The sequence below is a fragment of the Phascolarctos cinereus genome, unplaced genomic scaffold (genome assembly GCF_003287225.1).
Source record: "Phascolarctos cinereus isolate Bilbo 61053 unplaced genomic scaffold, phaCin_HiC Scaffold_4;HRSCAF=312, whole genome shotgun sequence".
In the NCBI taxonomy this organism is placed as follows: Eukaryota; Metazoa; Chordata; class Mammalia; order Diprotodontia; family Phascolarctidae; genus Phascolarctos; species Phascolarctos cinereus.
In genome coordinates, this window is record NW_027555847.1 from 709,594,818 (window position 1) to 709,610,348 (window position 15,531).

General features: G+C 45.3%; 1 protein-coding gene across 2 annotated transcripts; it reads left to right on the plus strand.

The window, feature by feature from the left end:
* Nucleotides 1-9,003: 9,003 nt before the first annotated feature.
* DYNLL1 (dynein light chain LC8-type 1) lies at nt 9,004-14,781 on the plus strand. Of its 2 annotated transcripts, none has more exons than XM_021007974.2 (3): nt 9,004-9,099; nt 11,706-11,843; nt 14,450-14,781. In XM_021007974.2, the coding sequence occupies exons 2-3, from the start codon at nt 11,712-11,714 to the stop codon at nt 14,585-14,587; spliced, it is 270 nt and encodes an 89-aa protein (XP_020863633.1). In that variant the 5' UTR covers nt 9,004-9,099; nt 11,706-11,711; the 3' UTR covers nt 14,588-14,781. The 2 variants fall into 2 exon arrangements, with proteins under 2 accessions (XP_020863633.1, XP_020863631.1); XM_021007972.2 differs by lacking the exon at nt 9,004-9,099 and adding an exon at nt 10,405-10,544.
* The last annotated feature ends 750 nt before the right edge of the window (nt 14,782-15,531 follow it).

Consider the following 15,531-nt stretch of genomic DNA (forward strand, 5'->3'; position numbering starts at 1 on the left):
GGAAGACCTGAGTTCAGATCCCAACTCAGCCACTTAATTAGCTGTGTAACACTGGGCAAATCACTTCATTTCTGTTTGCCTCTGTTTCCCCAATTGTAAAATGGGGATAATATTAGCACCTACCCCTCCCCACAGGTTATTGTGAGGCTCAAATAGATAATATTTGTAAAAAGTGTTTAGCACAGAGCCTGGCAGGTGCTTAATAAATGGTAGTAGTAGTAGTAGTTGTTGTTATTACCACCACCACCACCACCACTACTATTACAACATATAGTTGACTCTTTGTGCACTGGCTCATTTCTCCAGCTTTGCTTTCTAGATTTCTTCCTCATCAGCCCTCCTCAGGTACCCTGAATTCCAGCCAGAGTGTTGTTTCTGGAACTCAGGAGTCCATCTCCTCTCTCCATGACTTCATACCACCAGTGTGTGGACCATGACATTCTTCCTCCTTATCTCTACCACCCTGGTTCCTTTCAAGGTTTGGCTCAGATGCCACCTCACTTCCTAATCCCTCTCATTGTCCATTTTCCCTTAGCTCCCAACTCATTTTATATTTAATTATCTCTGCATAAGTTGGGAGGTAAGTGGAAGGTAAGCTCCCTGAGGGGAGACTGTTTAGTTTTTGTCTGTTTCCTCAACACCTAGCATTATCCCCCACACAAAGTAATCCCTTAATAAATACTTTTAAAAATACATTGTTATGGATATCTTTTGTTTTTACATCATCTGTATTTCCCATTGTACCCACCCAGTTTGGAAGAGCCATTCCTTATAACAAAGAGGAAATAAGAGTTTAAAAAAAAAGGTTCAACAAAGCTAACATATTGAAAACTTTTGACATTTTATGTAGCGCTCCACATCCGCAGTCTTCCATCTTTGCAAAGAAGAGGAGAGGATGTGACTTCTTATATCTCTTTGGGACCAAGCTTGGTCATTAGGATTTCACAATATCTAGTTTCCAGTGTTCCATTGTTCTTTCCATTTTCATTGTGGTGGTCATTGTGTGAATTGTTTTCCTGGTTCTGCTTACTTTGCTCTGCATCAGTTCATACAAGTCCTCCTATCCTTCTCCATATCCATCATATTCATTGTTCCTTACAACCCAGTGAAATCCTATTACGCTAATGCACCACAACTTGTCCAACAATTCCCCAAATGAAGGGTATTGCCTTTGCTTCTAATTCTTTACTCACACAAAAAGTGAAGCTATAAATGTCTCAGCCCTTCTTTTTTGTCCTTGACCTCCTTGGGGGAAATGCCTGGCATTGGAATCTCTGGGTCATTTTTAATCACTTTATTTTGCGTAACTCCCAATTGCTTTCCTGAGTAGTTGGACGAATCAGCAGCACATGTTGTTTTCCATAGTCTTTTAATATTGACTATTTCCATCTTTCATCATCTCTGCCAGTTTGGTAGGTGTGATTTAAACATTTTCATTTATATTTATCAATGAGTAAATTGGAATTAATTAGTGAATTATTTAATACAGTTATTAATATTTAAAAATGAAAAAATAAATTCCATTTCTTCTTTAGAGAACTATTTGTTCTTATCTGGTTGGCCACTTACTTATTTACTGGGGAAATGGCTTGTGATTGTATATATTTCTGATGGTGGATAGCTTGGATGTCAGACCTTTCTCAGAGGTATTTCATACAAAGAATTTTCCCAGTCAATCACTTCCTTTCTTATCCTTGTTGCATTAATTTTGTTGGTGCAAATGCTTTTTAATTTCAGGTCACTAAAATGATCTGTTTTCTCTTTTGTTGCTGTCTAAATCTTTGGTTAGGAATTCAATCCTTAGCCAAAGCTATGAGACACTTAGTTTGGTTGTCTTCTAATTTTTTAAGGTATGATCTTTAATATTCAGGAGATGTACTCATTTTTAAATTTACTGTTATATTGTGTAAAATGTTAGCCTAAATTTAATTTCTTCCAAACTGCTTTCTGGTTTTCCCAAGAAATTTTTGTCAAACAGGGAGTTGTTTCCTAGGTAGTTTACATCTGGTGGTTTTTATCCACCACTGGATTTTTGAATCCTGTTATATCTGGTTCTTTCTTGTCTGATCTACTTCATTTGCTCAACTTTTCTATTTTTAGTGGGTACCAAGTAGTTTTGATGATTATCCTTTATAATATATTTTGAGCTCTGGAAGCACTATTTCTCCTTTATTCTTGCTTTTTTCTATCATTTTCTTTGATATTCTAGATCAGTTATTCCTCCACATGAATTTTATTATTATTTTGTCTTGCTCTGTAGAGTATTTGGTAATTTGATTAGCATTGTACGAAATCTCTCAGTTAATTTCTGTAGTTCCATCATTTTTATTATTGGCATGGCCCAGCCATGCACACTAAAAATCCCTTCAATTCTTTCAATTGTTCTTTATTTCTTTTCTTTTCTTTTCTTTTTTTAGTAAATAACATTTTTGGTTTTTTTCAATTACATGTAAAGATAGTTTTCAACATTCATTTTTTATGAGATTTTGAGTTCCAAATTTTTCTCCCTCCTTCTCTTCCCTCCCCACTCTCCAAGACAGCAAGCCATCTGTATTCTTTATTTCTTTAAGGAGAATTTTGTAATTAGACTTCTATAGGCACTGAGTGTGCTTTGGTATATTGAATCCCAGATATTTTATGATTTTATAGTTGTTTCAAATGTCTTTTTTCTTATTATGATTTCCTTCTATATTTTGTTTTCTTCCATATCAGAGGCAGCTAGTGGCTCCATGGATAAGAACACTGGAGTCAGGAAGACCTGAGTTCAAATTCAGCCTCAGACACTTCCTAGCTCTGTGACCCTGGGCAAGTCACTTCACCTCTGACTGCTTGACAAAATGGATCCGCTGGAGAAGGAAATGGTAAATCACTCCAGGATCTTTGCCAAGAAAACCCCATAGCCAACCCTGGTGTACTATGGTCCACAGGTTCACAAAGTCATATGCAACTGAACAATAAAATATTATGATGCTTTATAGCAATGGTTCTCAGACTTTTTGGTCTTAGCACCTTTGTATACTTTTAAAAATTATTGAGGACCCTAAATATTGTTTACGTAGGTTATTTCTATCAATACTTAACTGTCTCAGAAATTTAAAATGTCTTAGTATCCTTATGAAATTAGTTTTAACTTTGTGAAGCCCCTGGAAGGGTCTCAGGAATCCTCAAGGGAGCCATAGGCTATACTTTGGGAACCAATACTCTAAAGAAATGCAATTGATTTTTATGGAATTGTTTTGTAACCAGTTACTTTACTGTTTTTTTTTTAATTGAGTTTTAAACCAGCAAAACCAATTCACACTATCGTGTCTTGGAAATCAGGACATAGCATTAAAACTCTCTTCCTCATCCACCAGACTGATGATTTCCTGAGTAGCATCTGTTGTTTTTAAGGGCCCAGACAGAGGAAAGGCCAAATCAGAAAGACAGAAATCAGTGATGGAGATGCCTTTTGGTCCTCTGTCCACCTTGTCCAAACTCTGCCTGAATGAGGAATCCCTGCACTACAGACTTAATAAGTGGTCAGCTAGCCTTTGCTTGAAGACCTCCAATGGGAGGAGCCCACTTCCCTGCCAAGGCAGCCTGCTCCATTTTAGGGGGAAGTCTGTCCTCACCTCCAGCTCAGCTCTGTTTGTTTGCAGCTGCCTCCCATGGGCCCTCTTGGGCCAGGCAGAACTTGTCTCTAATCTTCTTCCATATGATACCATCCTTCAGGTCCCTAAAGGGAGTCCCACCCAAGCCTTCTTAAAGCAGCCAAGTCCTACATTTTATGACTCCAAATCTGGCGCCCTTTCCTCTTATAACATGCGGGCCAAACATTTCCATTTGCAGGTGAGGAAACTGAGTCCCAGAGAAGAGAAATGATTTACCCAAGGTCACCCAGCTAGTTAGGTTGGGAATGTCAACTAAGATAACCTAGCATTGTAAACCATAAAGTCTCATGTGAATGTCAGCTATAATAATAATAATAATAATAATAGTAATATAATTATAATTAATATAGTATAAAGAATCATGTTATATATTATACAATAATACATTACATTTATAATTAATATATTGTATATAATTACAATTAATATAATTGATTATATAATAATTATTATTATCACTATTATCATTATTAGTCCCAAGTAGCAATAATAAATGGTTAAGCATCTGCTAAATGTGAGGCTTTAGTGTCACAAAAGGGCAGCTAAGTGGCGGATAGAGTTCTGGGCCTGGATTTAGGAAGACCTGAGCTCAAATCTGGCCTGAGACACTTCCTAGCGGTGTGACCCTGGGCAAGACACTTCACCCTGTTTGCCTCAGTTTCCCCATCTGTAAAATGAGCTTCAGAAGGAAGTGGCAAACCACTCTGGCATCTTTGCCAAGAAAACCCCAAAGAGAGTCACAAAGAGTCGGACAACGGAAACGACTGAGCAACAAAACAAGAGTGATACAGAGATAAAACAGCGCCTGTCTTCAAGAGGTTTGCCTTCTCCTGGATTAACTGTTGCATTCCATTTCAGTGAATCAGTCAACAAACATTTATTAAGCACCTACTATAAATCTGGAGTTAGATCATCAACTTGGAATCATAGATGGAAAGCTAGAAGGACCTCAGAGGGCATCCAGTCCAGCCCAGGGAGGTGAAGGTACAGGGTGTCAGAGGGGAGAGGCGAACCCGAGTGCCTCAAGAGCCAGGCCAAATGTCTATCAAGCAACCACTCTGTGCCCGGAACTCTAGGGAAACAGACAAAAACCAAGCCATCCCTGCCTTCAGGGAGCTTATAGTCTATGGGAGGAAATAACACGTAGAAGTGGAACCCATAAGGTATTACCTAGTAGGCCTTAATAAATGCTTGCTGATGGACTGGGGAATGAGTCCCATTCTCAATTGGAAGTTCGGCATCTGAATGGTAAGTGTGCCCGATGAGCATCTGTTAGCCTAGGAGCACGCAGATTCCATTCAGTTTAATTTAACAGCTACTAAGCACATCATATAATATGCAAAAGGACTCAAAAGACAAAAAAAAAAAGGTCCCTGTCCTCAAAGAGCTGACATTCTACTGGGGAAATATGTCCTCTAAACAGGTAAGTATATGTGTGGTCACTGGGCTTCTTCTTCTTCTTCCCCTATCTCTGTCTCTCCATCTTTCTGTCTCTCCATCTCTCTTTCTCTCTCTGTGTCTCTGTCTCTCTCTGTCTCTCCCTCCCTCTCTGTCTCTCCCTCTCTCTCTGTCTCTCCCTCTCTCTCTCTGTCTCTCCATCTCTCTCTGTCTCTCTCTCTCTGCCTCTCCATCTCTCTGTCTCCCTCTCTGTCTCCATCTCTCTCTCTGTCTCTGTCTCTCCATCTCTCTCTCTGTCTCTCTCTCTGTCTCTCTCTCTGTCTCTCTCTCTGTCTCCATCTCTCTCTCTCTCTCTCTCTCTCTCTCTCTCTCTCTCTCTCTCTCTCTCTCTCTCTCTCTCCCCTCTATTTTGTAGCAGTGTGGGGAAATGAATTAAGGGTCAGCTCTACCCCTAGCTATGAAAACTACAGGTAGACTAGATTGAGTCAGGGACCCCTTGGGGTTCTGTGCTCTAGGGCACTGTTTCTGCATCTTTTTGGTTTCCTTTCTGCTCTTAAAAATGACTGAGGACACCTCTCAAAAGTTTTGCCTTATGTTGTTACATCTATTTATATTTACTATGTGAGACATTAAAAGTGATAACTTTTTAAACTTATTAAAAAATAAACCCATTACATGCTAATGTAAGCAACATATTTTTATGAAAAACAACCCTATTTTGCGGAACATAAACATTTAGTTGGAAGATGGCATTGTTTTAAAATGTTTTGCAAATTTCTTTAATGTCTGGACTTATAGAAGACAGCTGCATTCTCGTATTTGCTTTTGCACTCAATCTGTTAAGATATTTTATTTTGGTTGAAATATATGGAGAAAGTATGACTCCACACAGCTGTGTGGCTGGAAAGAAAGATATTTTAATGGGTAAATAACATCATAGGATATTATGAAGATAGTTTTGACAACTCCCTAAAAGGATCTCAGGGACCCCTAAGGGGTCCTTGGACCAGACTGAGACCCACTGCCCTAGGAGGGCCAGTTCAATCTGGGGCCACCTGATTAAAGTACTTTTGAAAGAGGCTGCAGAAGGCCTGGGGAATTTACTTCTTCCCAAAAGTCTCTGGAAGAGAATGGTGAAGATCAAAGAAGTTCCAGCCTCAATTACCTAGCTGTGGGGTATCCTCAAAAAAGGCCTGGGCGGGGAGCCAGAAGATTTGGGTTCGAATCCTGCCTCCGTCTGTTACTAGCTATGTGATCTTGAGGCTCCTTCCTGGGGGCCTCCGTTTTCTCCTCTGTAAAAAGGAGGAAGTTGGACTAGATCTGGATGGTCTGTGCCCGGGCTAGAACATGTGAATCCAGAGTCGGCTTCCAGTTAAAACTGTTCCAGACACTTGCTTCTACTTGAGTTCTTTGGGACAGTTCCATTGTAGAATTCCTTTGGTGTTCTTAGGACGTTGGAGGACATTCCAGTTCTTGTGTTCTTCGAGGGCTACCTGGGGGTGTGAAACTCCTGGGATCCTGAGTCTAGGGACAAGCCCACCTACCCCAAGCCCTCCTAACACACTTGTCCTGCCCTGGACTCACGACACTTCCTGTCACCCCTCTGCCCAGCGGGGGCTCCCCACCCCCTTCAGAACACTGGCCTCCCAGACCCAGGGACAATATCAGGAGGGGCTGATTTCTTCTTATCCTTAGGGTGCTGGTGGGCTCCTGAAATCGAGGCGATTCTGTCGGAGGGGGGAGGGGCACATTTGATAGGTTCATCTGTGAGGGGAGTACATTAATAATCTCTGCCACAACAGCTGCCCCTTTATGAGGCTCTTCTTTGGGAAGCCTTCCCCATCCTCCCGGCTGCTCCTTCCCTGAGGTCCTAGGTCTCAGTACTCCTTTATGCCCTCTTAGACCGTTTCCCACTCACTTCACTTATCTGGGTGCCTGGCACCCATCCCTTTAATGTTTCTGTCCCCACAGCAGACAATCTCATAAAGCACTCAGTGAATTCCACTGGCTGAAATAATGAAAGGACTTTCTGCCTAAGGACCCCATGAGGAAGGGAGAGCAGAGAGCATAGTGAGTAGGACCATTTTACATATGGGGATCCTGAGAGTGACAGATGTGCCATGTACCCGAGCCTGACCAGTTAGTCTTTAAGTCAGGACTCAAGCTCAGGTCTTCTGACTATAAGTCAATCAACAAACATTTATTAAGTATCTAATATTTATGCTGGGGCAGCTAGGTGGCACAGTGGATAGAAGGCCAGGCTTGCAGTCAGGAAGACTCATCTTCCTGAATTCAAATCTGCCCTCAGATACTAGCTGTGTGACCCTGGTTAAGTCACTTAACCCTGTTTGCCTCAGTTTCCTCACCTGTAAAGTGAGCTGAGAAGACATCAAAAAAAGGGAGAAGGACCTATCTGTACAAAAATATTTATAGCAGCTGTTTTTGTGGTGGCTAAGAATTGGAAATCTAAGGGATGTCTATCAATTGGGGAATGGCTGAACAAGTTATGCTATATGATTATTACGGAATATTACTGTGCTATAAGAAATGACAAGCAGGATGCTTTCAGAAAAACCTGGAAAGACTTACATGAACTGATGCAAACTGAAGTGAACAGAACCAGAAGAACATTGTACATAGTAACAGCAAAATTGTTTGATGAAGAATTGTGAATGACTTAGCCATTCTCAGCAATTCAATGATCTGAGACAATCCCAAAGGACTAATGATGAAGCGAGCTATCGTCCTCCAGAGAAAGAACTGATATTGTTTGAATTCAGACTGAAGCAGGCTATTTTTCACTTTCTTTTATTCTACTATTCTAGTACAAAATGACTAATATGGAAATATTTTCCATGATTGCACATGCATAACCTATATCTGATTGCTTATTGTCTCAGGGAGAGGGCAGGGAGGGATGGAATTTGGAACTCAAAACTTTATTAAAAAGGGCAAATGTTAAAAAATTGCTTTAACATGTAATTGGGAGAAATACACACACACACACACACACACACACATATATGTATGTAGGTATATTTGAAAAATGAGCTGGAGGAGGAAATGGCAAACTACCTCAGTATCTCTGCCAAAAAACAAATAAACAACCCATTACGATAGGGACATAAAAAAGAGGCAAGAGACAAGGGTCTGCCCTCAAGGAGCTTACAATCTAATTGGGAAGATAACATGCAAACAAATATATACAAAACAATTTATATATACAGGGTAAATGGGAAATACTTAGCTGAGGGAAGAAGGCATTGGAGTTCAGAGGGGTCGGGGAAGGCTTTCTATAAAAGATGGGATTTTAGTTGAGGCTTAAAGGGCTCTTTGGACCACATAAACTCGGGCAAGGGACTGGTCATATAGTATTGCTGTTCCCTAGACGATGCCTGGCACACACAGACCTTCTCTTTCCCCATCAATCTTTTCTGCAAACATCTTTCCCATTTGCTCCCAGCCAGCCAGAGCAAGGATGGGGGACTGGATTTGTGCACCAAATACGATTTCACAGAGTTGCCTAGGGGCATGGAGAGGTTAATTGATGACTAGCCTTCTGGCTCACATAGCTAGTATGTGGCAAAGAAGGGTTTTGAACCCAGGTCAGTGATAATAAGTAAACTCTTAGATGTTCTAGAGGGACACAGGTCACCATCTTTCCAAACTTCAGCTTTCCTCTTTATTTATAATTATCTCTTTGAAGAAAAGGGAAACAGGATAGTGAAAAGAACATTTGGTGAACTTAGGGTCAGGACCTGAGTTCCAGTCTTAACTCTGAAGCTTTATTATGGGGGTGGGCAAATCCTTCCCCTACCCCCATAATACAGGGATATAATAACATAGGCGCTAACACTGCCTACCTCATAAGGCTTTTGTGAGGAAAGAAAGCCCTTTGTAAACTGTGAAACATCATATATAAAGGTCTGCTGTGCTACACCTTCATCCCAGAGGGAGTCTCCCTCGGTCTTGGGAGACACCCTCAATTCAGGACGGCTTCCCATTACTTTCAGAGACAGACTTCCTCCTGAACTCGACCTGACTCTGGGCAAGTCATTTTTAAACTACTCCCTACCTGTAACATAGGTGGGGTTGGGGCTCAGTGATCTATATTAACCTACAGGGGACTCAGGCAACAACTCACCTCCCCCTCTCTTGGCCTCAGTTTCCCCAACTGTAAAATGAGGGGGTTGGGCTAGATAACTTTTTTTTTTAAGGCACCCTTTCTAGCTTTTAAAAATTGTGGACTTGGACAAGGGCAAATGTTCCCTCAGTTTCCCCTATCTGTAAAATAAGGAGTGGTGGGCATTTAGGCTCAGTAATCTTATTTTCAGTTCTAAACCCTCTATGTATTTGGGCAACTCAATTTCCCCCTCTCTTTGGGCCTCAGTGTGTTATTAATTAAAATGTGGAGGTTGGGCTAAATTGTTTTTTAGGCACCCTCCTAGCTTTTAAAAATTATGCATCTGGGTAACGAACTGGGCCTCAGTTGCCTTATTTGTATTATAGCAGGCTGGGCTAGTACTACATACTATAGTTTTCATCTCAGTGACACAAAGGGCAGTTGGGCTCTATCCTAGATTTTTAGGTGTCTTTCCAGGTTTATGGTCTCGTGCAATTCTGGGCCTCAGTTTCTCCATTTGTAAAATGCTAGGGTTCATGGCCCTAAGAGCTCTGAGTCTATATTCTATTCTTTACGTGTTCCACATTCTATAGGGTTTTTTTCCTATCCTATGGTCTTTATAGTCTATTCTATACGGAGTGTCTATATATATTCTATTCCACATGTATTCTCCATTCTAGTCTATGATCTATACAGTGTTTTCCACACATATTCTACATTCTATAGTCTGTATGCTACAGCTATTTAGTCAATTCTATAAGTATTCTACTAAATTCTATAGTCTGTCTATACTCCAGCGGGGCGCCCTTCTCCCCCTATTCTAAGGAGGGCGCCCATGCTTCCTGACTGCGTCATGTGCCCCTGGCAGCCACACCACTGCCTGGCAGGAGGATTCTACCCTTCTTCCCAGCCCCCGAGGTGCCCCCCGGTCCGCCTTCCCGGGCTCCTGCCAGCAAACCCCCCCGCTGTTAAGCGCTACCCAGAAACTCCAAACCTCGTGCAGCGGGAAAAGCAAGGGGAGGGGCCCGCTCCCTAGACCGTCGCCGTGGCAACCGACGCCGTCAGCGGTGCATTGTGGTCTGCAACAAAACGCGGGCGAAGGAGCCCGCGGGAACCATTGAGGTCGTCCGCCAATGAGAGGCGGGCAGGCAGCTAGGGCGGGCCAATGGGCGCGCGGTGTAGGGGCGGGGCGGGCGGAGAGCAGGGGGCGGGGCCGGGCTCTAGGCGGCGGCATCTGGCGTGGGGTGCCTTAGATGCGCAACGGCTTAAGCAGTGGAAGCACCTGCGAGGTCGGACGGAGTGCCTGAGCCGCGCCGCCGCCGCCGCCGCCCCCTCCCGCCGGGACCCGCCGCCAGCGCCCGCGACCCGCGGTGAGGAGCCGTGCTTGGCGCCTGCCCCTGCAGAGCGCGCGGACCCCGGGCGGGGGGGCCGGACCCCGGAGCGGGGCAGGGCGGGCGCGAGACGGCGGCGCGTGCCCCGGGCCCGTGCAGGGGGGGCGCGCGGGGAGGCCTCCGGCTAGCACGTGCCCCTGCCCCCGGCTCCCGTTTCCGGGCCCGTTCCGCGAGCGAGCGAGCGAGGCGGCGCCTAGCGTTCCAGCCCGAGCCGCCCCCTCCCCCCACCCCGGGCCGTTGCAAGGGGGGGGAAACTGAGGCCAGAGCGGGGGGAGGGCATGAGCTGGCGTTGCCGCGCCCGGGCTTCCCCGGTGGGGCGTAGCCGACCTGGGCACGAGCTTTAAAGCCCAGAAGCGCTGCGAGATGTTGTGGGCGAATTCCATCCCCTCTCTTTTTGCAGGTGGAGAAACTGAGGCAGGAGAGGGCAGGGGCTGCTGATAGTCTCGTGTCAAATATCTCTCTCCCCTTCCCTTCTCGTTTTTTGCAGGTTGGGGAAACTTAGGGCGGGGGGGAGGGGGCAGAGTTCGTAGATTTTTCTAGTCTGAGTTCCCCCCCCGCCCCCTCCTCCCGTCCCATTTTTGCAAGTGGAGAAACTGAGGGCTGGAGGGAGGGCGAGGGTCGCCGGAGTTTGCAAATATTTCTGGTTAGATTCCTCCCTCCCACCCATGCCTGTTTTTTTGCAGATGGAGAAACTGAGCGCAGGAAAGGGTTAAGGGGGTGCCTAAGTTGGTAGATGTTTCTAGCGGGGTTTCTGTTTCCCCGCCCCCTTCTGCAGAGGGGGGAAGCCTGAGGGCCGGCGAGAGAGCGGGCCGGGGTCCCGGGAGGGGCGGGGGCGGGGGGGGGGGTGCCCGGGCTGGGCTGCCAGACAAACCCCGGCAGAGTTTGGCGCCGAGTGGCGCAATCGGGGATGAATCCGAGGAGCGTTTGAAACTCTGGCGTCTTTCTTGTGATTTGGCCCCTGGTAGACTGGAACCTTCCTGAGGGCAGGGGCCTCTCCCTCCTGTTTCTGTAATGGGGGTGCTTTCAATTAAATGGGGCGGGGAGGTGGGGGATGCCTCAGTTTCAGACATCCCTTCTGATTTCCTAAACTTGGACCCCCTTCGTCCCCCGCCCTCTTCTTTGTTCCTCCCCCTCCCCTAGGTAACCATGTGTGACCGCAAAGCCGTAATCAAAAATGCGGACATGTCGGAGGAGATGCAGCAGGACTCCGTGGAGTGTGCCACCCAGGCCCTGGAGAAGTACAACATCGAGAAGGACATAGCAGCCCATATCAAGAAGGTGAGTGGTTGATGGGGGAGGGGCCAGATTTGGGATCTCGGAACAGGAAAGCTGCCAGAGGGGAGCCCCACCCTCCCCTGTTACAGATGAGGAAGCCCGAAGTCTTGGCGCTGGTCAGGTGGTCCACACAAGGAGCTGGAGAGAGAGGGGTAGCTTGAGTCTGGACTCAGTTTCTGCTGTTCACTGGGGAAGCCATTGGGGAGGGGCTGGCTACTGCTTTAATTTGCATACCCCTGTAAACATTTCTTTAACTGGTCAAATTTAAGATAGAATCACTCCTTAAAGTGAATGCTTATTTCCCTTCTGTGAACCTAAGGGAGGTGGGAAATCCCAGTTAGGAGGGCTTGGGAATTTCTAGGGTGTGAGACTAGGTCGTGGTTGGCCCTGTGAATCTTGCAAAGAACATAAGTGACATGGGTCCTTCAATACAACACCAGAAAATGCCACCTAGCAACTGTTTCTAGGTTCAGGACCGAGCAGTCCCCTCTTTCTTCTTGCATCGAAGACCCATCTGTGTGAGATCTGTTAGGAAAAACTGTGTGGGTGTTCCCAACAGAACCCTAGGGAAATCTTGTCAGCTCTCCAGTGGGGAGAATTAGCCTGCTCTGCAGGGTTTAAGAGAAAGTGGGTGGGTGATTTTGGGGGGGGGGTGTTGCTGATGGCAGTCTGTAAAAACCTAGTAAAACTGCCAAGCTCTCAGGCTTGGAAGGCAAGGAGGCTGCCAGTCTCAGCAGTGGGAGGGAGGGTTCAGTAGAGATGTGAGATAAAAGATGTTAGAACAGAAATAAATACCATTTCTGATAAACACCAGTTTGTAGCCCTTACGTAAAGGACAGCTTGTAGCTGAAAGAGAAGAGACTTAACAAGAAGGAAAAAGCAGGTTAATATGAGTGAGAGTCCCCATTGGGCAGGCACACCTGTCACCCTGTGGAACTAGGCATCGAACTGCTTTTAGGATATGTAGAAATAATACGTGGGTGTCATCCCATTAATGGCCTTAGAGCTCTGTAAAGTGAAGTGAGCTATTGAGGGTTGGCTTAATTATGTTAATCTTATGAATAGCTTAATAGAGGACATTCTCAAGTCACTGAGTTTATGAGGGATTCTTTTTCAAACCTGTTTAGTGAGTGGAGTTAATATATGTGATGAAGTGGTGTTTGTATTAAAGTTTGCAGTATCTGCATTTGATGTCATATCAGAGGCTTGTGAGATAAGTGATGGCCAGCATTATTACCTAGTTTAGCAAACCAGAAAACTTTAAAGTTTGAAATAAATAAATTTTATGTTATGGGACCATGGCTACCCAGCTAACAGATATTCGGGTTTCTCCCTTGGTGATTGAAGTCTGAAAACTGAGTTTTTAGGAGAAGTTTCTCCTTCTGATTGCAGTAGGTGGTGTAAATGGGGTAGAGTGCTTGGACCTGGAGTCAGGAAGACCCGAGTTCAAATTTTGCCTGACAACTTAACTAGCCGGGTGATCCTGGGCACACTTGTCGCTTCATCCTCTCCGCTTTAGTTACTGTGAAAGGGGGAAGGATAATCTTAGCATCTTGTTGGGTTGTTGTGAGGGGCCAAAGGAGTTAATATTTGCAAGGTTGCTTTGAAGTTCAGGTGTGCTCTATCTAGCTATCATTGTGAGGTAATTCTCTCCTATTAAAAAAAAGAATGCGAGATTTCTCAAGGATTAGCTTACCGTATTTTATATATATATATATTATCTCAGTCCTTACAACCACCCTGTGAGTTTTGGTAGAAGCAGGAATGGATGGTAAAAATAATTACCTAGAGGGCAGCTGGGTGGCACAGTGGATAAAGCACTGGCCCTGGAGTTCAAATCCAGCCTCAGACACTAGCAGTGTGCCCTAGGCAAGTCACTTAACCCCCCAGTTGCCTCCCCAAAAAAAGAAAATCACCTAAAGTAGCAAGTACTGTTTGAAACATACTTCCCTATTAAGGGTTTTGGTGGTAGCTGTGTGAACATCACTTACTCATGTTTTTGTTGTTGTTTTTTGCTTTTTAAGTGAGGTGTGATCAGGGTTAAGTGACTTGCCCAGGGTCACACAGATAGTAAGTGTTAAGTGTCTGAGGCTGGATTTGAACTTGGGTCCTCCTGACTCCGACACCAGAGCTCTGTTGACTGTGCCTCCTAGCTGCCCCCATGTGTTCTTGTGTCTGTTTTTTTCTTTAAAATCTGTGGAACCCCTTGTAATTGAAGGTGTTTGGTAGTATGACTAGCTAATGGGTAACAGGCCTTGCTAAATTTAATCTGTGGACTCCAACGAGCTGCTGCTACTAGTCACCATTCCTGCCAAGCAGTGTTGCCTGGGGCTAGTGAGAGGAACCACTAAAGAAATGGAGGTCCTGGTGCAGAAAAGCCTTGCACGCAGACGCATTGACTTGCGTGATTGTCCCCACCCACCCTCCCATGTTGCAGCCGAGCTCAGGCTTGCAAGTATGTTTGCTCGAATGCGGTATGTAGGCGCCCGGGAGCCGAGGAACATTCCTGAATACCCGGGCCCTTGGGGATGGGGGTGATGGCCAGCCGCCCTCCGCCTCTGAGGGCTGGCCCTCCTCCTTGCTCAGCCTGGCTGGTGTTGCCTTTCCAGGAGTTTGACAAGAAGTACAACCCCACCTGGCACTGCATCGTGGGGAGGAACTTCGGCAGCTACGTGACACACGAGACGAAGCACTTCATCTACTTCTACCTGGGCCAGGTCGCCATCCTCCTCTTCAAGTCTGGTTAGAGCATGGCCTGTGCCTCCTGCCCCGAGAGCCATCCAGATCACAAGGACTGCAGCCTAAATTCCAAATACCAGAGACTGAACTAGCTTCAGCATTGCCATGGGAACACCTCCAGCTTTAAGCCTTTATCGTGTTGTTGTTGTACAGGGCATCCTATGTACTAGTTTGTTGTGGTTATAAAACAGTTAGCAAAACACTGCTTACCTTGCCTATTTATTTTCTATTCCATACTCCGCTCTTCTCTCCTCACTCCAGAAAAAGCTCAGCTCCTCTTTTAAAAATAAACCTGTTGGAGACTCGTGTTACCTTTAAGAATCTTTTTAAATAATATCTAGTTAGAGCTGCTGAGGGACTGACTGCCATGTCCGGCCTGCTGCCTCTTTGTCTCTCTCCTCTTTAGTTTTTTTTACCCTGCGTATTTGTAATGCGTAATGGAGGAAGCCTTCAACCAAATAGGACCCCTTCGGAAGGGCAACTGCCAATCTGAGCTTGGACAGATTTTTGGGAGATAATGGATGATAGAAGGATCTGGTGTGCAAGGTTGTCCGTGGGTCGGGTGTCTGCACAACAAAACAATAAAAAATGGGTGTTAGGGGGTGGGGAGTGAAGGCTATTCCTAATTAGAGAGAGAGAGAGAGAGCCGTACAGCCCAGGCCTACCTTCTGTTGAGATGGGTTTTTGCTGGTGCAGTGTTCTGGGCACTGTGCCCAAGGGAGGGGAAGAGGACAGGGCAGGCGAGGCTGGAGCGACAAATGAACTCCTTCCAACTGGCCGTGTGGCTGCTCCTACCTCTGACGTCTGTAGAATGGGGATGAAATCAGGGCTGAGGAGCTGTGACAATGAGATCATGGGGGAAGTGCTTTGAGATTGGAAGATGGCTGTTCTGAAGATATCCAGGGAGAAGGAGGTCTTTAATAGGTTCCCTTTTAATCCACTGGCAGCATTG

What these genes read in the sequence shown, in the direction of transcription:
- DYNLL1 (XM_021007974.2), top strand. Translation starts at nt 11,712, where the DNA reads ATGTGTGACCGCAAAGCCGTAATCAAAAATGCGGACATGTCGGAGGAG. An exon ending in TAGCAGCCCATATCAAGAAG is followed by an intron (nt 11,844 to 14,449) that starts GTGAGTGGTTGA and finishes TTGCCTTTCCAG; the next exon opens with GAGTTTGACAAGAAGTACAA.